At 37.3% G+C, this 27,828-nt stretch overlaps 1 protein-coding gene across 3 annotated transcripts in view; it reads right to left on the reverse strand.

Moving 5' to 3' along the window:
- MEGF10 (multiple EGF like domains 10) overlaps positions 1-27,828 on the reverse strand; it is a 126,256-nt gene that overhangs the window by 66,388 nt on the left and 32,040 nt on the right. For all 3 annotated transcript variants that reach the window (XM_085213112.1, XM_085213110.1, XM_085213109.1), the window contains 3 exons: positions 10,450-10,582; positions 8,191-8,292; positions 7,127-7,227 (listed from right to left, as the gene is read on the reverse strand). In XM_085213112.1, coding sequence (XP_085069238.1) covers positions 7,127-7,227; positions 8,191-8,292; positions 10,450-10,565 — 319 coding nt within the window. In that variant the 5' untranslated portion in view covers positions 10,566-10,582. The remainder of the gene's footprint in view (positions 1-7,126; positions 7,228-8,190; positions 8,293-10,449; positions 10,583-27,828) is intronic.

The following is a 27,828-nucleotide window of genomic DNA, read 5'->3' on the forward strand; positions in this document are numbered from 1 at the left end:
GACAGTGAAGAAATTGGCAATCAGCAAGTTGCTGGCAACATACTCATAAAGAAATGCTCTTAGCTTTCCAAAGTACATACAGTGTAATAATTTCCATCCAGTTCAAATAGGAATAAAACTTCAAAAATGTGCAAAGGATGAGAATTTTTTTATACCTTCATTTCCAGAAAAGCTATGACAGGAGACAAAGCTGGTGTTTACGAGAAGATTAATGAGACTATACACAAATTATTTATGTTTTGAAAGGATTGAAAATACTATGCAATAACTAGGAAAAATAACAGGGTAAATTGCAAAAATTGCAATTTTTTCCTAATTCAACATCATGAAGCAGGACAGTCATCTTTACATTTTGTGTGGCCACACAAAAAAGAAAGCCACAAAGTGATAAACAGTATATATTACTGAAATCATTGGTTATTTGGGATCACAGACTACAAATTACAACCTTTAAGTTTCCTTCTTAACTTTTATGCCTTACAAGTCACTTTTTAGATGTGCATTAAAATGATCTTCACTAGAAATTAACAGGGAGAATATTCGTAACTGTCCAGTAACATAAAGTACAAAACTATTTCATATTCCCTATTATGGAAATAGTTACTAAATAATACAGCACACATTTCCATTTTTTACAGCTAGACATGAATTACTTACATCTTTGAAGATTCTTGCCTAACATGTGCTACCTTTGGCGCTGAAGGTTTTTCAGTGGGCCAATTGTGTGAAAAATCTTCCCAGTAAACCAGTAAAAGACAGTATGAGGTAGCAGAGCAAACATATGTCTCTCCATGTGCATGTGTGAAAATCTTAATATCAACACACAAAAGCCATCATCATTAATAATGTATGCATTTTTGACACCGAAAACTCTGCTCACCCTACAAATTAGAATACATGTGGATAAGGAACACTGATGAACCTTATAAAATGTTGCTTCCAAACAAACTCAAAAACAGTTAAAATATGTGGCATACAAATATATAAACTTCTTTCTGAAAGTAGGATAACATGTAATTCTTTACTTTGAAGAGGTTGTACTAAAGCCAAGAATGTTTCAAAGATGCTAAAAGTATATCTGTTTTTAAAATCCTGGTTTTCTTTTTTAAGTTTCATAATGCCAAAAAATATATCCAAACAAGGAACAATTTCCCTCTATATTCCAGATATACATAAAAACCTATTTGGTAACCAAAAGAATTATTCTGTATACACTAACTAGTCTAACCAATTCTTGTTAACAGTACTGTAGTTAACATTCCTAAGTGACTGTCTGTACCAAAATTTTTGCAATGAATACGGGGACAACGGAACCAAAAACGTGCAAGGTGCAAGCAATGTGAGTAGTACTAGAAAACAAGCAGAATAGGCATAAATGTCATCAGGAACAGAGAGAATTTTCTCATTCCTCTTACATAAGCTGTAAAGAAACACACTTATGTGCAAAAGCAAATGAAAAACTTATTCTGAAATCTCTTTAATACTGAGCAGTGCAAAGAACCACCAAAAATTCACTCACAGCAGTAAATTGTCTGAATCATACCTTGTTCCTTTCTAAGCAAAAATCAGTTATCATATGAAAAGCAATCAGAGATTGCAATTGTGTATTTGCTTTTTCATCTTATTTTCCCCATTCTTCTGTGTTTTATTGTTTCCTTCAGAATCATCCCTAAAATTTTGCCTTGTCCAACTCACATACCTATACTTCAGCGGATCACATCTTTGCATTTTGTTAAGCACAGGAGGAAGATTTGCCTTTCCTGACTATACAATATCATCACCCAACTTGAAGCATCCATAAAATATCCTTCCCAGTTCCCCAGACAGAGAGTCACCTGGCTTCTCAAGTTCTCTTCCTATCTCATTTGTTTCTGCCACCAGCCAAATAAAAATGCCCTGGTGAGCAAACTCAGCAACATAAATCACATTGGAAAGATGTGTCTTAAGTGTCAAGGCCATCAATACCACAATTACAGCAAGCTGAAAATAAAGTGAGGAAAGGGCTTCTCAGAAAACAATCAGTTGTAGAATGCTGCATCACCACAGTTTTGGAAGGGGTGCTTTTACCAAGGGAGCTAAGCCATACAAGAAACTTAGTGTATGCAATGCAATTTTACATCAAGATGCCGTTTTTACGTACTGATTATAGGGCTCATAATGATACCAAAGAGAGGAGGGAGATGGTGTTCAGCTCAAGAGAAGACTACAATTCAAACACCTACAACATGCTGATGGACTCCAACATACTACCTTCAGTGGAAGTGCAGACTGCTCCTCCTACTACTTTAAATATCACAGCTGAGAGGAGTAACTCCAGCATCTTATACCACTTCTGAGTTGGAGCGTATATGAAGAGTGGAACATAAAATTTGAATTTTCTGAATGGTATTTTTTGAATCTGTTCTCTATGATTAAGAAAGTGCTATGTAGTTATTTAATCATAAGTCACCACTGGCAACATTTAGACAGCTGTGCATTCCATTACCTAATGTAAAAAGATAGAAAAGTATTTCCAGTAATAAGATCTGAAAAAGACTATTCTTGCCTTTAATTAAAGTTTATGCATGCATTTTTATATCTGTCATTTATTCCCTTTATAAAGCCAGACATAAATCAATTAAAATGAATAAAAGCTTGAAATATTTTGATTGTAATTATGCACATAGATAAATGAGCATGAGAATCCACTACAGTTCCCAGATTAGATTTCCAGCTTTTGAACAAATGAGTCACGTCATCAAATAAACAATTCCTTGAATTTATACCTGATTGCATACCTGAAATCTCCTATTGAGTGAAGTTCTGATCAACTTCAAGGAGAATTAATATTAGAAAGAGCAGAGTGATAACTGAATGAGGTCTGCTTTTGGTATTAAGTATATCTGTATATTATTTATTCACAGAAATTATTTCCAACAAAAGAAATCATAACAAATGTGTGACTCCATGCTTTGCCATTTCTGCTAATACCATTCTAACTGTATTTGGATACCTACAGTCTTTGGAAAGAATAACTTGAAGAGTTACATCCCATTTTTCAGGAAAAATAAGCTTCTTTACCTGTTAAAATTCTCAAAATTTTGTGAGTGATGTTTGAGTGCATAAATAATTTGTACTTAAAATGGAAAAGAATTCTTAGATATTGCATTATTTTATTATTGTATTATATTACCTCTAACTTCCTTTACCTTAATTAAAGTATGGTCCCTCAGCACTTTTTGTGCAAGATGAAATTCATGCACTTTTTAAACTGCATTATAAATGTGCCATTTTCAAATGAAGTCTTTCATTCTACACTGCACGTTAGAACAAATCCTTCGGTCAATCCTTTTTTTCTGCTTTGATATCTGCTTTTTTGAGTGATATTCATTTATGTACATCAAGATAGATTCTTAAGTCTCCCCATAGTCTGCCTATTTTCCATTTTCTGTCGCAGGGAAATTCAACAGGCTTAATCCTCCCTTACTGTTCTTACGAATCTGTTAGACTATAGAAATTGTATGTAAAGTTAATGTTTATACTACCAAAATGCTGCAAGGATTAATCTACTTTGTCAACGCACAACAAATCAACAGATATTAATGCCTGAATTCCTTCATTTCAGTAAGATGGTAAAAATTGGGTGGATTTTGTAAATGTAAAAAAAAAAGAGATGATTAAAAAAAGGGATGATTACGCTTTTTTGTAAAACCATCCCAGAGCGGGCCCAGCCTAGAATCCATATGATAAATCTCCTTGAAATTGAGGACAAAAGTGACAGCAAATTATTTGGAATACATAAAAGACTAAGCATGGAGTTTTTAAGTCTAAGAGTGAATTGCTTTATAAAACTTAATAAAATGAATCTACCTTTGAACCAGCCTGCAGAGTTCAGATCACCTCAGGAAGTCCATTAAGTCTAACTATGAACTATGAACTACTTTCATGGTATATCTGAAGGAAACCTATAAAAATATTCTTAAAAATGCACTGCAATCATTAAGAGAAAATAAATAAATAAAGGGGGAAAAAAAAAACAACAGCCAAGCTACAGTTGTCCTGCACTTCTGCAGCTGTCAATAGTGAAGCCAGAAATCAGAAACTCCATCTCCGTTTAAACAGAACTTATATAAGGAGTTTACAGAACAATGTAGCAGTGGAAGTACTGCTATCCTCCTTCTCATAAACATTCTAGTACTGATGCCTAATGCAATGCTGGAATTTAAGTAAAAATATTGGATTTTTTATCCACCTGAAGGCAAACTCAGGTGGCACAACTACTAAAGGGTGGCGAAGTTTGTGTTCAGAATGACTGAATACTCCTTGCTGTAATTAACTTTGCAAAAGAATCTGTCTACTGGCCAAAGGTTACATAGAAAAAACACTGTTTTGTCATATTATTAACATAATTTAAAATATTGAGCTCGAGCTTTCTCAAGAGGTTCCCTGAAAAGCTTCCAAAGGCTACAGATGGAGGCTGACTTTTGGTGCTGCTTTACTGCTTAATAATAGTGTGAATATCTTACAATTTCCACAAACTCAGAAATACTGGAAGAATGGGTATTTGAGTTGTTTATCAGACTTCTTTGTTCTTTTTTTTTTTTTTCAACAACAGGTTATTTGGTATTTCTGTATCTTTGGTACTCTAACCAGATGCTGATGGTGCTCCCACGGTATCAGTTAAAAATGGCTTCACCACTGACCTTAGGGAAGCCATCTGTAAGTGCCTTCTGAAAATCACATTTCTTATCTGATCAAAGACTTTGTGAGGAGATAGGAAGCCTCAATTTTAGTTGCAAAATGAAGAAACGGTAATTCTTTTGGGGAGTTTCAGAAGGACCTTCCTGAACTACCTCAACCTAAACACATTATATCAATGTTGTTTTTCTGCTGATGACAGTACTGCTGGCAATATTTGTTTCTGTTATAGTCTCTGCTACTAGTGTTACTTAACTGTTTCTGGGAAAAAAAGGTGTGCAGGTTTTTTTCAGCCTGCTAGTAGTGATTGTATCTGTATTTAAAGTGCTGACTTTTAACTGCGATATGATATATAAGCTTATAGGTGGCTTTAACTAAAATAAGATTACGCTAAAACTCTGTGTCTGAATTTGGACAGTTAACAGTACAACGGTCATTTGTCGTTTAGTGAAGAATAAGCAAACAAAATAAATATTGTGTAAGTGATAAAAAAGGCCTGTTTGTATACTCTCCATATGCAAGTTTACCTACTGAATCCACAAATCCACTGAAACTGAAACACAAATATAACTCACCAAAGACAGAATTTAACGTAACTCTCATCTACTGAAAGTTTTCAGAACAAGTATTAAAATTAGAGTCACAATTCCACAGATACCTGGTCCTAAATAAATTCAAGTTAATCTATTCAGTCTGGACTCAGAAAGATTCTGAAAAGTATGTATGTATAACGCATAAAATTCAGACTGTGCTTTTATCTGACCATTGGTCGTTCTTTTCCTACATGAATACAACATTTAGAGCCTTCAGCAATGTAAGACAACCACATTTTTACAATGGCTTCATACAGTAATAAGCAATTTTCTTCCCATTATAAGCAGTGCAGTAGCACTACCATTAATAAGCAGTTACCATAGGGGAATAGCAAATTGTAAGTGTTCATGCTGTAAATTCCCAATTAGTATTTTCAAAAGGAAGTTACAGGATTTCAGTTCATCACTGTAGCAGTGAAGTGTTGACTAATACCCAAATCGTCTACCAGTAGAATTGAGCTTTTTAAATTGAGAAGTCAAATGAAGGAGCAAATATAGAACAGCATATCAACAGCACATGTATTTTACTGTTCTGTTGTTATTTTTCTCCTCTACATCCTCCCCAGAGTAAAAAATAATCCACACTATGGAAACAACTCTAACAGAAATCCTGTTTGCATTGCAGAGCAGCAATGACAAGAAGATATCTACAACACTTGTTTCTTATCCTCTTTTGTCTTAACATACAAAAAAGAGAGGAAGTGCATGTGTATTTTTCAATATGGTCATCATTTTCTTCTAGAGAAATAACTGCTGTTGGTTTTTTGACAGTGACACAGGAGAAGAGTCTTCCTCATGTCACTATCCCTTACAGGTTAATTCCAGTTGAAAACATCACACTTATTTTCCAAGTTAAAATGGACAACCAGCCATATCACACTGTATGCAGGTACAGTCTACTCCAGAATGTGTAAGTGCGGAATGTATAGTACAGAATGTATAAGTTCTGTACTCCAGAACATCTAAGTGAAAAAAGCTAGCTGAACATAAAGCACAAAATGTTCCCCATATTGTGTTAAACACTGAGCTCCTCCATTTTCCCTGAGGAAATGGAGTTCTCACTCCAACTGGTGATCATGAGGAGTGAAGGACCCTCATGCTCATGCAGGTCGATGACTGCAGAATCAAATAAATGCAAAGTTAGCTCCACAGGAGAATTTTAATTCTTATGTAATTTTAAATATGAATCAGACAGATCAGATTAAGAAACTCACATTTATATTGAATAAATAAATTAAATGTACATGCTGATAACTAATTTTCAGACTAAAGACTTATCTTCTTCACTGTGTTCTCCTAAACTTGGTAGCAAAATCCAGTGGCAAAGACAAATATCTCATTACCCACAATTTTGTAGAAGGTTTTGCTGGAGGAGGTTTTGCTCCTGCAAACACTGGAGGAGGTTCACCACTGTCACTGTAGCAGTAACGGAAATGATAAAGCAATGAATGCATCTCTATTTCTCACAATCTTGAGATAAAAGCACTAGGTTATGCACCATAATTCAAGCTGGAGGCATGAGGTCACAGACATGGTGACTTTGGCCAGGATCTCATCTGGGGCTGCACTGTGTAGGCCAACCAGTCCAGATCTTGGCTGGAGGAAGCAGTGCTAGGAACAGATGGAAACTAAGGAATGGAGATAGTTGTTTTCCCATACAGCGCATTCCCATTCTGTTCCCTAAAATTAATAAAAGTATACGCACATATATAATATAGCAAATGACAGCATATGCACAAGACTGTCTCTGAATAACTTAGGCTCTGGCACCTCACCTCCTACAAGTCACCCACCAAAAGGGAGCGAGCAAGGCAATAAACACACAGAATATCAAAGCAAAAAAAAGCTAGACTTACGGACACACATTTCTCTGCTTTCATAAAATCCAGGGCAGCACTGGGATTTACGCCTGTACATCGTTTTTTCACCATGTCTGTAAGCAGTACGGTAACTGATTCTAAAGGAAAGAATGAATGATTGTTGCATACATTTCACTTTGAAAACTGAACGATTTATATTCTTATGTATCTTTGAAAATCTACAGCCACTAGTAAAAGGAGAAGAAAAACACTCCAAGAAGAGACCTTTATTTATCTGCTGTTGAATTCAAGAGTCTTTGTTGTTCCCCAGAAAACCTTATTTCCATGGGCGCCCAGACAACAATAAAGTTAAGCATTCCAGCTACTTAAGCAATGCACAAACAGGAGTATCACAACCTTCACAACTAGCAACTCCAAAGAAAATTAAAGGCTAGCAAAATAAATCCATTTGCTGTATCACTAATGGAATCAGTTTCCAAGGTAGAGACTTCTGGGGTTTATCCTTACAAGGGTGAGTTAGTTTCTATAGGGACAGAGACATTGCTGTCTCTGTGTCTCTCTGTGCTGGTTAAGTGCTGGTTAATGTGCTTTAAGAAATCTTGAATTGTTCCTTAGAGATATTCAAAAGCCATCTGGATGTGATGCAGGACCACTTGTACTAGATGGCTCTGCTTGAGCAGAAGTATTGGGCCAGATGACTTCTAGACATCATCAAATAATATATTTATACTTCCCTTCCAAGTAACATACATTTTCCTGAGAAAATAAGATTCAAAGCAGCAAGGTGCCTCATGACATTTTGGAACAAATACATCTGACAGGATCTGGGGAAATTAATTTAATTTACTGCATACTTTTTTTCTAATTTGTTCTTTTTCTGTTAGATATCTGTGGGATGACATACCCTAGCCTGCTAATAAAATTTATGTGAATTTGTTTGGGTTAGGCATTTTCCAGTTGTCAGATATCTTACGTATTACACGAATAAATTACTATAGTTAAAATACCCTATATATCATGCTATAATTCAACAGACATAAGATCTCTACAAATACATATACAATACCAACATTTTGACAATATTACCAATTATACATCACCTGTGTCGTGTGCACTTAAACCAGTTTAGGATGTCAGTACAACTGGTGTAGTAAATTTGATCAAAAGGATGTGGATATGACTCTTGCACTGTAACTGAATAACTGGGGAGAGACAGAGAGAGGGAGGACATATTATTAAGCAAGTGTTTTAGAGTAATAATTACTGAAACAGATAAAACAACTGTGCCAACCAACAGTCTGTTTAGCAGTCAGAACTTATACTTAAGTCCACGCTTTTTGTTTGCTTGTTTTCTGTTTAATTTTGAACAGAGAACCTTTTTTCAGAAGTAATATACTGAAGGTCTTTTACTGCTTTCTGCCCAATTATGAGTGTGGTGTCCTAGAAATAAATCTGTGCTCTGATATCCAGACTCTCCAGAGCTGTCAGTGGGACCAGAGGAAAAGATCTTCTGCGGCAGTAGGGAAAAATATTGAATCACCCTAGAAAACTCTTGTGCAGACTGTTTGTGCTGGCAGCCTATCAGTCCCTTTTTGCGTAAAAGGGTTAGAAAATATGGGAATGCGTGGTCTCTTCCTGTTGTAGCACTGGTTCCCAGGAGCAGCCAAAACACTTACCGAGTGTATAGCCCATCTGAATTTCCATGCCACCTTTGACCCCTCAGCACCTACTACAGGGTAACAACCACAATCTCCTCCTACTGCTGTCATCACCTATACTGAGAGAAAACATATCCAGATCCATTCATTCCTCACTGTCCAGAACTTGCTCTGTGTTCTCCCTATTTCCTAAAAAGGCAAGCATCTCTAATTCGTCCAGCTGTAAGACAGCCTGACAAAACTGTGCCTGCTTGTTGCTGAACGCCACATCCAGCTCATCCACTTTTGCTGTGATCAGAATTCATCTGTGAAGATCGTTTTATAACAGAACTGGTAGATTTATAGCACTGCCACTGAGCGCAGCAGCAACAAACTTGTATCTGTGGGCTTTACTCTGCTATAGCTGTATTCATTCCCCTGCTGCCCGTTCTAAGAAACAGCACCAGTTTCAGGAAGTTCACTTGCAGGTCCTCCTCATTTCTGAGGCTTAAATAATTAGAGAAAGATAAAACTTTATTCAAAAACTGGATGTGCTTGATGAATATTTTTTCTTCTGCAGACTTTCATCATTTTAAAACATGTTATACTCTGTAAACATTACTGGTTTTTGCCAGTTTATTTTCACTACTATATGTCTTCCCTCAAAACCTTTTATGGATAAAAACAGAAAGTAAAGGATATACAACGTGGAGTAGCATCAAGTAACAACCTCAACTTGTGCCTGAATGTTGTAAACGGGTATTTAGTATGGTAAATTCATATACCAAATACTGTATATACTAAATTGCATGCAAAGTATCTGCTCCTACCCTTGCTTAACACAAGCTGAGATTAACTGCTGAGGAAAGTCCTTAAGAGCAATTTTTAAATGCAGACTTTATAAAACATTAAATACAAGTTTCAGCTTTCTCTGCAAAGATTTAGTCATATCAATTGCATATAAATGTATAGTGGCTCAGCAGCATTCCCAGCGTAAAATACAATTTACTTCCAGTGAAGACAATACTTATGTTTTCAAATGAATACTTAGACTAGCTGAGGAAATAGCTGATCAGTCATGGCCTTAATAAAATAACAGCAGTGAGACATTCAGGCCTCATTTCACTACTATAACCTTCACTCAAGAAAAGTACAACAAATGCTTGCAGTTCAACCTCTCCTACCCACTGTGAGCTACTTGCAATTAACATGAAATTGGTGAACAAATTGATTAACTAAATGGATGAATTTATAGCTGTATGTTACAAATTTCTGAACCTCATCAAAAAAAATTAAACAACAAATCTTAGTTTAGATTCCAAGAATATTGAAAAGGAAAGAATCAGCATAATCAAATTTGGCCAAACTCCAATATGGCTAATTGCATTTTGCATATGTAAAAGCTCCTTTTCACTTAAATAAAAAAAAAAAAAGCTTTGATTCCTTTCTTGTCCTTAGATGGTTCTGTAACATTGCCTGTGCAACTGTTGTGGTTTTTGCATTCTAACTACTACCACAAAGATGGTTGCATTTCACCCTAGCATGAAAGTCTTTTACTTACCCTGAAGTTACTCTGCCCAAGCATAAAATTTTATTCCAATTCATTATTCGATTGAAAGTTTTAAACCGTTTAAAATGTGTTAAGTAATACATACTAGTAAAACATACATTATTACAATCAGTATTTGTATCAAATTTTCAAATAGTTAAAGAAACTATTACCTTTCCCAGTGGCTACACACGTTTGGATCTTCAAGATTCAAAGATAAAGTTGTCCCCAGCCAATGGTACAGGAGAATAATAGGGAATCCAGAAAGGGTGTTCAAATGAAGAAACATCTTTTCAAAAAGGTAGCCTGTAAAATATATATATATATATATTTATGATTTATGAAAAACAAATGATAAAGGAGCCAAAACTAATTACTCATTTTATTAGGATATATATAATCAATGGTTTGGTGGTAAAAACCAATGGGTACTTCAAGAAACATGTGATGCCTGCCCAGCAGCAGTAAATACATGTCCATTTTTGGTAGAAAACAAATGGAATCATTTTCTGTAAGTGGCTGGACAGCCAGCTGGCAAGCAGTACTGACCCATCACCAAACTGCAGTCCTGCAGCCATTCAGACTCAGACCGCTTCATGGTGGTTGTCCCTGCCAGATAACAGATATAGACAGCTGTAATTTAAAGGAAAGACTAGAGCCTCCTGAAGACCACAACAACAAAAATACCCTCATTAAAGGTTTGGCTGTCAACATGTCATCAAAAAGCCTGAACTTGACTTACTCAAAAAAGTGATTTGTGCTACCCCATTGATGGATAGCAGCACCAACTTTTTCAAAACTACAGATAAAGACCTTAGACAGCTTCAGTTGATGTGGCACTTTGTTAAAACCATATCCCCGAAATTATGAACCGGTTTCACAATACAGCCTCTATAAGGATGCCTAAGCACTAAAAACCTGGGCCAGCGAGGGTGCAGTGCCCAGTGTCTGCTCGGGAAAGGCTGCATCTCAATACCTGGTGCTACCTTGATTTTAGCTCGTGCACAAAACACCTCCCCACAGGGGATAGGGAAAGGTTTCATATGATTTTTTATTAATTCTTCAAGATGTTAGACAACACTATTAGTAGACGCAACGTTAGCTCACGATTTGCAAAGAATGTTACAGTGCCTTTTACTAACTAACCAATAATTCCTATGAAAGCAAATGAATTAATAAGAGGACGAGTTTCAATCAATTTGCTTTAAATCATCAAAAGACAGTGTCACATTTTATTCTAGTGTTATTGCTATTTTAAGTCAAATTCCCCATATAGCCTGCATAAATATCCCCTTCGTTACCAGTTTTGCAATTCCCAAATAGAAAAAGCATTCTGCTCGTAAATGAATTAGCTTAATAACATAAAAATATAAAAGACTATCCCAGTACTCTGACTGAGTCTATCTTAGATTTCAAGCAAAGTTTTAATTTACATACCAAATCACTTAGAATATGACTTACCTTGAATTCATAAATGCCAGAATGAAAGCTGGCAGAAGATAATACGTAATGGCTCGAACTACCCTTCTTCCCCTTCAGGGAAACATTTGACCTTATATGTCAATTTTCAAACAAACTTTAACAGTATATTACTTCTGAGATCATACCAAAAAAAAAAAAAAAAAAAAAAAAAAAAAAGAGAATTGAGTCTAATCTGCAGGATAATAAGAAAATAACTTCTGGTTAATGTACTTCTTTTCAAATATTACAAATACTTTTAACAAAGTAAAATAATTGAAAATAGAAATTTGTTATTTAAAATATTATGGAACAGATAAGAGCAAAACACAACAATAAATTATTTTAAGAGAAAAAAGGCTACAAATCCATGAAAATAAGGAAATGGAATAGTCTTCCTCTTCGGAAGTCGACATAAAAAAACTCACCGAAAGAAAATACTGTATTTAAGATATTTGGGAATGCAGAGGTGATCCCATTTTGCTAAATCTCTCTTGAAAAATCATGGCTGCTGAAGGACGTTTCATGGACTGTAACTGTTTCTCTGCATAGCAGAGTAACCAATGTGCAGTTGTTTAAGAAGGAATTAAAGCAGCTGTATTTTCAGCTAATAATTTCAACAAAGTGGCGATTTCCCTCATTAGAAATAGTCACTTTGATTATGTGGACTGTACACTGTATTTCTTTTTTTTTCTTCTTCTCAACTTCAGTAATTTTCCTTTTGGATACATTTAACAAAGTATAAAATTAATGAAATAAAATTAAAAAAAGAAAATTTGCATGAACCCCCTAGTGTAAAACTTGATTGCATTCCCGATCTTTTGCTTAATTATTAAGGAAAATCAAAACAGAAAATCAGCACCACTGATTAGCATTGCTAAAGTGTTTATACTAGCAATAAAAAATGCAGATGACAGATTTAACTCTTGATGTCTGCAGTTAGCACTGAGATGCCCTTTTCAGAAATTCACTTTTCTTCTTACATTTTGCTTAAACCATCTTACCCAATAATACATCAGTGTCCTCTCTACCTACGTACAGTGTACCTTGATTTAAGTAATAAAAATGTTCAGGCTGCAGGATGCCTTATCTCTGTAAATCAGTTATTAGTAGAAGTGAGAGGGAAATAATAACACACACTAAAACTGAAAGCTCCTCTGCCCTGCTACATAATATTGTGTAATTCATAAGCACTTTCTATCAGGCATGTACAGAAAACTTTAAAATCTGATTGTCCTAAAACTTGGAGTAAAAGCCATCTTCATTTGCTTTTGAGAAGGATCTTTAAGGTAAGTCCTGTGCAATGAGGTCACAGTCTGTTTAGATCAGATATATCTCTGTTTCCATGGGCTTTAATGCAGTCCCAAAGTTTTAAAATGTGAACAAGAAAGCAATGCAGCTGCATGAAGCATCCGTAAATCACTCCCATACATTTCTGTACTCCTATTAAATATACTTAGCTCATGACATGTCTACTTTATCAAATCAAGATATTAATAGCCATCAATAATAGTCATATTAACAAATCAAACATCCCAAGGCATACTGTAATTACTAACAAGCTCATTTTTAAGATGGAATAACAGGTGTATCTTAAAAATATATTCCCCAAAATTATAAATACTCACCTAAAACACTTTTAATGTGAGCAACTACATGAACTACATTAATCCCACCAGTAAGCAGATGAAAAAGCCCGTATAGTATATATATGGCACAAACAAAGCTAACAAGTGCTGTCATCTGAGATTTTTAGGCACTTTCTCTGTGAATACCAGCAGTGCTGATACTCCGCACACATTGTTTTGTTATTGTTTTTTCTATACAATGTAGGATCAAAATCAGAATAAGTAACAAAACAAAAAAAAAAAAAAAAAAAAAAAGTATTTTCCTCTGACTACTGAATACTGAGATGTGATTTCAGATGAGTTTCTCTGCCTGCTCCAAGCAGAGCCACAAGCATAACACAGAGGACACAGCTATCCCTTAGACTGGTCTGCACAAAAGGTAAATGGGTGGAACTGGGGGAGAAGGGGAAGATAGAGCAATGCAAAGCAAAAAGTGAAGGTTGCTCAAGGCTGTGAACAAATTTTTTATGGTCAGCAAAATCAAACGTTGCTGGTGAATCAAGCAGGATTAGAACTGCTTTGGCAACAAAGAATACGATGATACAGTTGCTAAAATGACATAATGCACCCAAGACTGAGGGAAATGCTGACGTAGCTTTCTCATTAGTGTTGAAAAAGCATTTTTACACTGCAATATAAAAAATGCAGCAGGAATACGGAATTTAATTAGAGGATGAACTTCAGGACATTAAGATCTTTCTATACTCTGTCGTGATATCTGTAAAATTTTACAACACAGTTCTTTTTGCAGTGGCACAGCATGGGTATGTCAAACAGTGTTCTCTGGGCTGCAGTTCAATGGGTTGTTTTAAATTGCACTTACACTGCATTATCCTCTATGTACAGTAAATCCTACTTTAAAAAATCTTCATTTTGTCTATCACAGATGAACTCTCAGACTGAATTTGTAAACTGCATAGTCACTACTAAAGATTCTGTTGCTGATGGTTCTGTCCTTACAATCTCAAGGCCATGAAAAAGCAAGGGGCCCTTACAGACTGCTACCCGCATGTAGAAATTACAGCTCCAGATGAGATAAAAACATTTTGTAAAGATCTTTTTGTGAATTTTTTGGTTCTTTAGTTCCTACTTAGTATTTCTGATACCTTTAAGCTATTCTCATTCCCAAGGTTCAGATCCTCTACCAGATCCACAATTTGTTTATAAAATCATCTCTTACACAGCTGATGTCAAGTGAAGCAAAATCTGAAACTAATCTTGTCAATAATGATTAGTCCCATGTTAACTTCTATGAAGAAAATCTGATTGTTTTAATTGATTGCATTAGAAAATTAATAGATGGAAGAGCAGAGAGCAGTTCTCCTTTGGAAATCAGTTGGATAATGTCACATGAAACCTCACTCATAAAATAAATACAGACTAACCTGAATAGCATCTTTATCACATAAACCCGAGATGGCTGGGAAAACTTAAAAAAAAAAAAAAAAACAATCACACCGTCTCACCACAAGTGACCATCTCTTCTTAAATGCTCAAAATATGTCACTCTAAAGATATCATTGCTAGTTAGAAGAGAACAAACTACCATTCATCTTCAAAGCTGAGATTTTTCTTTACAGAACTTGTGAAATTTGGACAGTTTGCTAAATGATAACTCAAGAATGGCCTAAACTGAATGGCTCTTTCACAACCATCAGAGATGACAAGGTCCTTTCTTGGTGCAGGTTAAACAAGATAACCCTCTTGTGCTTCTTTAAAATATTGGTTCACAGACAAATGTGTTCTGACAGGCCACTTCAACAGTACTCTAACTAAGGACTTGCTTGCTGAATACGCTAAGTATATAAGTAGCCACAAAATGCAGTAATCCAATCACTAAGCTCACTCCACAAGAGAAGATATTCATTTTCTGATTTCACATCTTAGTACACCAAAGCAACAGTCCCTCCAGGATTCAACTTCACACTCATTTATTCTTCTGCAAGCTCTTTCACAACAGAAGTCCCTCGGGATGGCAGTCATTTATACCAATTGCCTACAAGGCAATTAGCAATATCCCATAGTACTCTATCAATGAAGAGGGTTTCCCTAAGACATTTAAGTACAGTGAAAAAAAATGAAAACCTTGAAAAGTCCAAAGCTTTTCTAAGACAGACCATGAGCAGTTCACTGAAAAAATGATTTCAGACTGATACCTGAGAAATAATCAAATAAAAGGCTGAATATGCTGGAACAGGTCTTTTTAGAAGCATTTTGCTTCTTTTTTCAAGGACTATACTATGGAGGAAAAAAAAAATTACTAAATCACTGTTTTTCCTTTATTTTTCTGTTTCTTTTTAATTATCAGTTGCTTCTATGAATAAAAGGAGCTTAAGTAATTGTAATGTCTGCCTGTATGAATTGGCTTAGTGCCTCAAAAATTCCAAATTGCATTTAAACTGAAATTAACAGAGACCAAGTTCCAGAGTACAGATCTAAAAGGAACCAGGCATTATTTGTGTGTAAGTTGTGGAAATATCTGTTTTGGAATCTATGGTGTCAGGATACTTTAACTAGTGATATAATTTCATAGGCTGCATCGCTGTACTACTAATTCTTTAAAGAAAAAAAAAAAAGTGGAATAATATGATCTTAAATAACAGAAAGCATCTGTTAAACTGCATTTTGGAATGGGCACTTTCTACTTAAGCATGAAAACTTTCAAGTGAAGGGCTGGAGTGGCTGGCCAGTGTCACACTACATATTGTTTCAGAATTGTCTAACGAACTATCAGTGGCTCTATGTCCAGGTGGAGGCCAGTTATAATTGGCATCCACCAGGAACTTGTCTTGGGATTGGTACTCTTTAACATCTTTATCAACAACCTGGATGACTGGGTTGAGTGCACTCTCAGCAAGTCGATACCAAGCTGAGAGGTACAGCTGATAGAACAGAATGGAGGGATCCAGGGGACACGCACAAGCTTGTGAAGTTGGCCCATGAGAGCCTAATAAGATTCAACAAGGACAAATGCCAGGGGCTGCACTCAGGGCAATCCCAGGTATGCATACAGACTGTGAAAAGAACACACAGGGAGTGGAGAAGGATGAGAGGGTTCTGGTGGATGAAAAGCTGCACATGAACCAGCAGTATGTGCTTGTGGCTCAGAACGCCAGCAGTATCCTGAGCTGCACCAAAAGAGGAGTGGCAGCAGGGAGAGGGAGGGGATTATCTCCCTCTACTCTGCCCTTGTGAGGGCCCATCTGCAGTACTGCGTCCAGCTCTGGAGCCCCCAGTACAGGAAAGATGTGGATCTGTTTGGAGTGGATCCAGAGGAGGCCATGAAGATTACCAGACATGTTGAGGGAGCTGAGCTTGTTCAGTCTAGAGAAGAGAAGGTTCTGGGGAGACCTCATTGCTTATAAACAGGAAGGAGACAGACCTTTTTTCTCTGACAGAGACAGGACAAAGGGGAAATGGTTTTAAACTAAAAGAGAGGAGATTTAAATCAGGTGTTAGGAGGAACTTCTTTACCCAGAGGGCAGTGAGGCCCTGGCACAGCTGCCCAGAGAAGCTGTGGTGCCCCATCCTTGGAGGCACTCAAGGCCAGGTTGCGTGGGGCTCTGGGCAGCTGAGCTGGGGGGACGCAGCCCTGCCCACAGCACTGGTTGGGGCTGGGTGGGTTTTGAGGCCCCAAGCCATTCTATTATACCATGATACAATGAAATTGTCAAACTGGAATTAAAAGGAGCAAAAGAAGATAATGTCACAGATTGGAAGAATCAGAAATCCTTTCAGCTCTATATTAGCTATGCTGCCCAGTGTTGCAACAGAGTCCCAGACAACAGGAAACTGAAGCATTTCCTGCCTAGCTTCACCTGCTGTACAAACCCAAAAAAGAGCTATCCCATCACTATCTTGAACTGCATTTTATAGGATTCGGTACTTTTCCTGCATGTCACTCATCAGTATCCTTTTCAAGACATACTCTTACTGTAGAAGATCAAATTAAGGTTTCTGGATTCTTGAAAAAAAAAAACAACCAAGGTTCTCTTTGGACCATCAAATTCACTTACAGTTATGCAGCATTTTCACTATACAGTCAAAATGACAAGGATGACATATCCATTTATCAATCCCCTTCTCCTCTCACATACCAGTGTTAAAAGGAGAGGAAAAGAAAGTTCAGTGGAAGTCAAGTTTGCATGGGGCAAGGAGGCATGGAAAAGAACAAATGCCAGCATGCCAGATCCTTTACAGATGGACTCATTATTATTCCTCTGGGGCAACTTGCCAAGCATCACAGGCATGGGGTCCTTTCACTGTATGTCATTTTGCACTAAACCAGAGCACCGTTGACATTAAAAGATTTTACGTTATTTTCAGGCAGATAACAAATAAAGGTCCTGAACATGCAAGGTCATGATCGTTAAGGTTACCTGTTGCACATGTGTGAATGGCATATGGAGCTTGTCTGAAGATTATTCACACAGGAAGCTGCACAGATGAACTGTTAACTAATAAATCTTTCAACTAAAAGTGCTGTCCAGCTCTTTTCCAACTAGATGAAAAAAACACGCAATAAAGACAGCTGTCTTTATTAAAGCTGTCTAGAATCCAAGACAAAGTACCTGAAAAGTGCAACTTTAGAAGATGAACAGTGGCTAGAACATAAATCCTGATATAAATTCTTTCACAAGAAACATTAGGTGGACTATATAACATGATGTCAAGAAGGTGTACTTCGTATCTGTTTTTAATCTGGGTATCACTGAAGAATGATTTATTGTTTTAACATTCATCTCTTATTAAAAAAAAAAAAAAAAAAAAAGAAATACAAGTTCCTCAAGATGTTTAATATTCTTTCATCCCAAGCCAAATAATGTAACAAGAGTAAGAGATGGTTAAAGAAGCTACATGTGGGATGAGGAAGGACAAAGAAAAGGAAATTACTTCTGAGAATAATTTATTCTTCACCAGTTTGGTAAATAGATCACTGAAAAATGTTAACAGCCTGTGTCCATACTCAATAGTAGCATTGTCTCAGGCTCAAAATTTTAGGTAATCACAACCTATGGCTTTTTACCATGGAAGAACTTAGGACCAAGAGTAGTCCATGTGAAGTGAAGGGCATGCAAAAGCCTGGCTTTAGAAAGACCAACTTCAATTGCTGTACCTTTCTGCTGAGTTTTGTGTGGATATTCAGACATTACTGTTTCTGTGCAAGCTATTGCAGCTGTGGTCTGCACAGAGGTTCACGATTGTCCTCCCTTTTCATTCCCTCTCCACAGCTGCTGATGGCCCCAGGGCTGGCCAGCTGCTCCTGGGGAAAGCCACCAGCCACATTTTAGAAATAAACAGCAGCGAGACACAGGAATGTGCAAGAGCCAGGATCTGACTGGTTCCTTCCCCCCCGGCTGGGACAAGGCCACCAGCACAGGGAACTGCTGTGGTCTGGGGACAGGCACCAGGCACAAGCCTGAAGGGCCAGCAGGCATGGGGCTATGCAGAGATGTACCAGTGGCTTTCAGTCTGTACATAGATGGCACCTGTCAGCACTGGGCATCCTTCCCAGGATAGCTGTTGATGGATAGTAGTAATGAAAGTAAATACTATACTTTTTAATACAAGTGATAGAGTCCAGGACTTGGTCTAGAATCCGTATCCAGACTTCTTCACTCCCTTTTTCTATTTTTAATCAAATAATGTAGTCCTTACTGGACCATCAGTCTGTTTAATTGTACAGATGAAGGCTAGAGAGCTAAGATGCATGTGTTTAGAGAAAATTATTTCTCAAGCTAGATGTCACTGGCATGTAAGAAAGCTCTGTTTTAACAGAATAACTTGGTAAGAAATCTTTACTGAATGTCCCCTAATAAGATAACATCGCCAGACATCTGATATCTTTTTTTTTTTCCCCCCTAAGGCTATTATATTCATGGATGCAACTGTGAAAACTTTGTGGTTGCTGACAAGTTGCCTGGGACAATCCTGTGGTTGCCTAAATACACCAATTCCCTGGTTCCACTTATGTGGAAATTCTCATTCATAGTTTTACCCACTCTTGACCGTAGCTTTTGTGAACTTTATTTTCCTATTATCTCAAGCACCAGCCTTCCAGACACTGTATCCAACACTTCGCTAGTGCATAAAGGAGTACAACCACAGGACCCAGACAACTCCTTTGGCTTCCTATTCATTTAGGATCCATTTCAAATGTGTCTGCCCTTCTATAAAAGTCTTTTGCTTTCTTGTTTCAGCTCTCTTCAAAGACCTCCTCTGTTTTTTTCCTTCCCCAATTACATGCACGTTCTCTTTTTCCACATACACTTCCATATACATTAGATTCTTCTCCTCCCCAGACACAGCCTCTGTCAACACTGACAAAAATCTTCAGTCTGCAGTTCCCCACGCTTCAGACAGCCTTTCTCTGGACTCTTTCTTTATGAACATCACATGTAAAAACATACTCATATTCTTGTTGCTAATAAGTTTTGTAATTTGTGAGCAGACTTGCTGGTAACACTGCTTCAATATATTTATCTTCGAAATGTCATTTTTATATAACATTTTACAGCAAATAAAATTGTTATTTCAGATAGCTTCTGTTTCATTATTTAGACTGAACATTTCATTCCTGTAAATCTTCAACAAAGCACTCCGGACAAACTACCACAGGACAGTCTTTAATTTTCAAAGAAAAAAACAAAAAAACAAAAACCACAAAAAACCATTGCCATCTCATTTTAACAGTCCATGTAGCACTGAAACATTTCAATGCATTATTTACTAGGTTTTGTCTTCCACTTTCAGCAATCCAGTTCAAAGCACCTATGATTCACTGCATAAGACCTCCCTTCACACAACAAAGCAAACCCAAAACACCCTGAGAGAAGAATGGGGAAACCAGAAGTGTCTTAGCTCACATTTCATTCATTCATTTCTTCTACCTTTTATTTTGGCTTTACAATAGTTAGAATGGATATAGCATTCCTCCATTCTTACTCAAAGGAGAAAATTGAGGACTATAATGCAAACCAAAAGAGCCTAAATAATTCTATTTAACAAAACCACAGTAAAAGGAGCAAATCATATTCTCTTGAAGTCAATGGCAATCCTGCCCTAAAGAGCTTTCAGTGACACTACAGGATAACCTGCTGAGGCCATTTTACACAGTGAGGAACATGTTAAGATCAACCATGGGAGCTCTTTTGGAGTTGCTACTGGATAGAATAATTGAAACTGAATCTATAAACCAATATATGCAAGACCAGACCCATTTTCCTGACTAGTCATTTCATTTCTTACTTATCCTCCTCCACTATAGCTAAAATACAACATATGAAGTCCGTAACGAGATGCTATCAAGTGATCACATTATGTCTATTTATAGTGTTGCTCTACTTCATTGCCTCTGCTCCAAGAGAGCCTGGGTATGATTCAATTTTACTGTGTATACCCTTGATAAAGCCTATGAGCATCTGCAGTTATGAAAACAGTGTTTGTATCTGTGAGCCTTGTATTTAAATAATCTCTGTCCTTTACTTAATAGCTTGTTTGATTTCCACTGCTCCCTGACATTACAGGGTGACAACCTGGATTGGTGTCCTATCCGTGGCCTGTTATATCTGCAGACACATAAGCAAGCAGTTATGGAACAGCTGGACATACCTAACTCAATACTTCATTCTTAAAACAAATAAATAAAAAAAGCATTGCAAAACATGTTTGCAGTTACGTAGTTTTAGTGCTTAGTCTCCCAATTTGTCAAAAGAGAAGAAAAAATATTCCTGGAGAGGAATTCAGCTTGTCAGTTGCCTGAGGGCATAGGAGGGATCTCTCTTCTGTAAGTTTGAGTGTGAGCACACATATATGCACGTTGGTGCCTATATATACACAAAGGTAAATGCACACAGACTTGCATAGATTCACTATACTTCTAGCTACATGACAGAAGCTGGAAAACAAGGTGCTGTTTATTAAAAAATAAATACCACCTTGAAGAAATAAAACTGTTACCAACACTAGTGATTGGTAGTAACAAAATATGTTCTTTCCTTGAATGACAAAGTAAACAGCTGTGCACTTTATGCATTAAAACACTTTGATATGAGTCATTTCATATCAAACTTTGCAGTAGTGATTTATATCGATTTCAGTTTTCTCTCACCTCAATTTTGAAGACATCCCAAATCATTAAATTTTTAAATTCATTTATTTTAATGATGAACCAGATTTATCTTTAAAAAGAGTGCCTGGTTCATCATTAAAATAAACTAATGAAAGCAACTGCCTTAGATGCTCTAACAATCAAAAGAAGATGTTTTTAATTTTAATTATTTTTTTTCCAAGATAATTTTTCCTATTAAAATATGTTAATTTACTTTGGTTCCAGGTTATCTGAAACCTTCCTAAAAATGTCTGCTGCTAATTCCAGCCAAAAGCAGTGTAATTTGAAGCTAGAAGAATCAAGACTGCATTTTTATTAACTTGAGCACAAGCTCCTAAACCCCTCAGATTGTTATCCTTTAGGACACATGTTGCATTCTTTAAATCTGTACCTCTTTACAGTATGAGTTTCAAAAGGACAACAGTCGCATGAGCACATATTTGTCATTACAAAAATGGTCTGTATCAACAGATAGCATTCTCTGATACAGCACCTTTAGTGACAAGGCATCCTATTCAGAGATCTAATTTTTGCAGACATTTGTATGCCTAATTCAGAAAACCTCTATGGTGGTGGGTTTAATGAGGTACTTTGTTATTCTCTGTAATAAAAATTAAAAGAGAGACAGAATTCTTCAGCTTAATTGCCACATCTGTTAGTAGGCACTTTACTGTGATTGACTAGAGCGAATGTGTCAGAGATTGTGCCAGAAAACAAGCAAACCTTGTAAGTAGAGTTATAAGTTATAGCCCAAGTGGTGTTAGCAGCATCTCTGTTACATCTTCTGCTGCTGCTCAGTTAAAATTACAGGAACATTGACTTCGGTTCAGACATTCATCAGGAAAAAAAAAAGAGAGAGTTGTGTGTTTTTTTTGTTTGTTTGTTTGTTTGTTTTTTAATGGAAATACAATGCATTCACAATGGCTAGAAAGAAATGCGATGGTCACCTGAGTGCAGGAATATGTCACCTCTCATTAATTAATGAGATATAAACAATTCATAGAACCATAGAGTCAAAACTCCACATTCAGTAGTACATACACTTTTAAGTTTGCTAACAGATGAGCAGCCAGCTGAGGGAGCAGTAAAAAACAGTGCAGAGTTTGCAGAGGGACTGGACAGTCCATTACAGTCAGGGAGCTTCTGGGTAGAACAGTGATGACATGGCACTCTCCTTCGATCAGTGTAGAAATTAGGGATGAAACCTGAACTCATGAAACTACTTGTTCCCTCTGAGATCCTGATCATCCCAGCAGCTCAAAGCTTAGCCAAGTGCATTGTACAGAAATAGCAAACCAGCCTGCAATTTCAGGTGGGGAAAATCAAAGCCAATGTAAGTGCAGGCAATGAGAGGAGACACCCCAGTGCTGGGAGGAATCCCATGGAAATATACTGCATGATGCCGACAGCTGACTTCTGATGGCTGAAGATTCAGACTCATGGTAATTACACCTGGTGAAAAATCCATATGCAGCTGGAACATGACCACTATTGCACTGTCTTTACTACAAGCTGAACTCCTATTGGATTTAAAATCCATGTGGTTTGAATCTACCAGTCCTGATGTAGTAGCAAAATGACTCTGAGCTTACTAAGGCATTCTCCCTCGACTAACTGCTCTTTTTCAACTTCACACGCTTTTACTAAGTGCACAGAAATAAATGTTGCTATTGCTAGCAAGGAAGATGGACAGCCCACCTGTCAAATTGCTTGAAATTACTTCTTTTATTCCATTTCATTCAGGAAGGAGCAAAGAATTATTTGACCTTCCTTACTGATTTTTCTGTGCCATTCTAGAGACTGAGAAGAAAGGGAGGAACGCATGCAAGAGCAATGAAAACTCTACTGATATCCATTGCATCCGCTCCTCAAAGGCAGAAGGATGTCCTTGTGCTGATATCCATTGCATCCGCTCCTCAAAGGCAGAAGGATGTCCTTGTGCTGATATCCACTGCATCCGCTCCTCAAAGGCAGAAGGATGTCCTTGTGCTGAAAGCTAAAGCAAAGCTGTCTACCGTGAGCTGACGCAAAAGATAGGCACTTCATTCAAACCAATCTATCAGCTGCCTTGTCCATGAATAAATCTTTCTTCTCTCTGGAGAGCAGACTGAGATTCAGATTCACTCCCTCCAAGAGTGACCAGTTTTTGGAAAGAGTATTCCCTGCCTCGCGAGACAAGCCAGGGCAGATGTTCTCTCACTATCTGAAGATCTTTGTTGTGCTCTCAAAAGCCCATGGCTGCTCCAGACTATAAGATGTTCGAGCAAGTTCCTGAGTGGTTCCCAACCTTGGGAGTCTCTTTCCTCTTATGCGACTCTTGCAAATAGCTCTGAATAGACGTGCTATCTCCCTTAACCTCTTTAATTTAGCAAAAGATAGGATTTCCTTTACTTAAGCACACTTGCTTCAACAAATATGTCAATAAATTATCTCACATGCTATATTTTTTTTCAGCACAACTCTCTCCAAGAGCTAGAACATTTTTTGTCCAATACTGCAAGGCTTTTTGTTCATAAGGCTACTATCGAGAGCCACAGCGTATATGTATTTAGACTCCTGTCTAGATTTTGTATTTAATTTCATAAGACAAATCAACAGCAGACTGGAAAATAGAAGGGCTTCCTAATCCATGTTGTCAGTGTACCCTTAGAATTCGATGCTTCCAGTTCACTATTTTGCCATATTGAGCTTACCTTAGCTGTAGCATCATTGTTATAATCATAAAAGGCAGATTTTGGGGTCTTAGACTTTCACAAAGTAATTCCCATATGGACTCTCGTGCCAGTTTTTGAGTTTTTTTGTAATAAATTTGGGTCATGTCAGTAGGAGCAGATAATGCCTCCTTATCTGCCTGTTTTTTCATTTATTCTTCCAATTGGCATTCCTTTTGTAAACTATCATGAAGAAAAACACACATACATGCCTAAGAAAAAAAGCTTCATGTACTAAACCTTAGGTATTTCTCTGGAGATAAGCAATACAACAGAAAGCAAGGTAATTTTTGGAAGTCTTGTAAGAGACTATCACAGGAGAGGAAGAGGAAGATTCAAGTACATCTTAAGATGCAGCCTCCAGAGATACTTCTGAATGCCATTGAACATTTTCGGAGTGATTGCAGCGGACTCCTACTTCATTCCAAAAAAATTTTACCAAATAACAAGAGGCAGAAAGCTATCAATTACATCTTCTATCATTGCCAGAGGAGAAAGGGTATTTCCTGCCTCCATCCTATACTATTTTAGCAAACCAATCCAAACAAAAACCTACTTGCTGAAGTTGATTCCCTGTCAAAATAGAAGTCAACTTATAAAAAGGGTGGGGTTTGCATAGAAAACTTGACAATCTTCAATTAAAAAAAAAATTTTTTACTATATCTTAGTGATAACAAAGAAACCAAATTGGGGTGTTTATTGAAACCACTGCATCTTTTGATGTTCACTTACTACGTAGGATGCAATCACTGCATCCTTTGAGGTTCAACTCTTGGCTGTTGTTATACATACACAATGGAAATAGATAAAAACTAGCATCAAGAACGAAAGAACGGAGCACATCTTAAAAGTGCATTAAACTTGCAGAACAGTATCTTTTCAGACATGTAACCAAGTCTCTTCTATTCACAGCTATCTTATGTCTTGAAAGTGGTGAACCTCCACAGCATACCTGTAGAGGAACATTTACAATACCTATGCTCTAGATCCAAACTGACTCTGAAGCACAGGGGGCACTAGTCATGCTATGCGTTCTCAGTAGAGTTCACCACTGACTTATCAATTCATCTTTTCCCTAAAAGAAAAATTAATAATCTGTTAAGAGACTAGTTGTCTTGGCTGTAGAGGCAGTGCTGGACCTCCATATGCTCACATGCCCAACAGCACATTACCCGAGCAAAGCAGGAGGATGTGTTTGCACACCTCACCTCAGCTACCCCTGCTTCCACTGATTTCACTTGAGCGATGACTTTATCCAATGCAAGTGAGAACATCAGGCTCTTAGCCTCTGCCCTCAGGCCTTTTATTTGAGAAGAAGGGAAAACAAAATTTAAAACACATATGTTTGCAGATAGCATAATTTTTCATGACATCTACTCCTCAGTTTTAAATACGCACTTCAGACTCTCTGGCAGACACCCTTCAGTAACAGTTGTTATTTACAATATCAGTCTGGAGGAAAAAGGAAAAAAAAAGAAAAAGATTAAAAGATCGAGTTACTCTTCACTTCCAAACAAGCCTGGGCACAGCTGTACACCAGCTTCTGAGCAACTGCTCTGCAAGCAGACAACAGGGCTTCTGTCTCCCCGCGGGGTTTGCTCGGGTCACCCGTCCTCACGCGCCATGGGCCTGGGCAGTGCCACGACATGGCAGGAAGGGCCACAGGTGAAAGGGAGGTCTGGAGGAGCTCTGGACTCTGGGGAGCAGTGTACCAACAGCCCCAGTGCTGCCCATGGCAAAGGCGTAGGGGCAGAGGGGACCAAATTGATTTTTCTCAGATTTCTCTTGATTGTGGAGGCAGTGAGGGAGGGCTGCCACTGATGCCAGGACCGGCGCAAGCAAGGCCTTGCAGGCTGGGTGTCACTGATCGGTGCAGTCCCTTTGCAGACCATTCACTTCCAGCGCTATGGAGAATTCTGTAAAGGCTGAGCAGGCCAAGGGAGTTGTATTTTGGCTTCTAGTTCTGCTTGTAAATATGGCACTGGGAAAGTGTACAGTCTTCAGTGCTTTTTCTTTCCTTCAGTCCATGCCAGGAGGCAACCCCAGGCACAAAGCGGCAACAGCACCAATCCGGCCACAGGTGCCAAGGGCTTCACTGTGGCAGAAGAAACTACTTCTTAACTGGTACTTGGAACAATCATTTCACTAACTGGAATCCGCTATGATGACAATGTCACCACAACCAGGTATATCACAATAATAAGTCATCTCTGAAGAGATTGATAATTTCCTCTTATCTGTTTGCTTTTTCATTTCTTTATTTTTCTCACTGGTGATCTTGTTTAAACTATGACAAGGAAAAGTACGTATATATGCTTAAGAGAATAGCTTGATGTACTAGAAGTTTGGTTTATTTACATATCAAATATGTTAGTTTATATTAAGAACAAATTTGTATTTTATATCTATTATGTGATTTTATATATTATATATATATATATGTATATATAAATGAAACAATAGTCACCAAGTACAGTAATTTAGAGACTTCCAGTGCAACAGAAAATACCGCAAGGATGAGTAGAACCTGACAGCACTGAGCAGAATGATGGCAGTTTATGCTGTGAGAGACAGAGATACTGTATGTGAGAGGCAAGAATCATACAGCTCCATTTTAGCAGTATGCCATATTCATTTTTAAATACATACTCAAATGTCTTTGTCTTATGTGACCTCAGAAATAAATATGGTGTAGGCTGATGTGATCTAAACATGAAAACATACTTTGGACATGAGTTCATTTGTACAAATCCAAATGTTAGTATTTGGAAACAATTTCCTCTCCCTGAGAATAAAGGCCATGTGAGAAAACAGATTTCAGACTCAAAGAGGCTGCATGCTTTGCCGTCCTTTTTCTAAAGGACAATTTCCTGTTTTGTGTGATTTGCACTCTTAAGACATTAGCAATGACGTTATAACTGAAGAGACTTTTATGCACAAAAAAAGTAATTATATAGATAATTAAAATGCACTGCAATAAAATAGCTTGGCCTATATCCTTTAGTGGCAGCACAGACAGACATCACAAGCATCATTTCCATAGTGCTTCCAGGAGAGAAGGAAGGCCTGGCTCCTATGCAGGCTGGCACATTCCTAAAAAGCTTTTAAAAAATTGTGAAGCACTGATCTTTTTTCTTGAGGACTGTTCGAAAGAGGAAAAAAATTAAAAAAAAAAACAAAAAAACATATATGTATCCTGTCTAGCGCAGCCTCAAAAACATTTATTCACTTGACTCACTCAGAAATCACTCATTCCAGAAGGCATCTATTATCAATGGGAAGGACATCTTAGACCAGCAACTTGGACTCTCTTGAACACAGCTGGGCTGTATTCTCACTATATGTTTTTCTATTAAATCTTTTTCTATTAAAAAGATTTACTAAAATGCATAACATAAATATTGGAGAAGCAAGCTCATCAGGAGTCTAAGTACTAAGTTTGCTCCCTCAAACAAACATTTCATGGTATTTCACCAGGAGCAATGAGACTCTTCAGTATCGGCCATGCACACTAAAGTTTAAAGAAAGGAGCAATCACCAGAAAACATCCAAGCAACAGGTCAAAATTAGCTGGGATTTTTATTGACATACAAAATTCAGAGTAAATCATTAAGCTCTCTAATCCTGATCCTCAATCGCAAGCAG

Source organism: Meleagris gallopavo, chromosome Z (assembly GCF_905368555.1).
Source record: "Meleagris gallopavo chromosome Z, MGAL_WU_HG_1.1, whole genome shotgun sequence".
Taxonomy (NCBI): domain Eukaryota; kingdom Metazoa; phylum Chordata; class Aves; order Galliformes; family Phasianidae; genus Meleagris; species Meleagris gallopavo.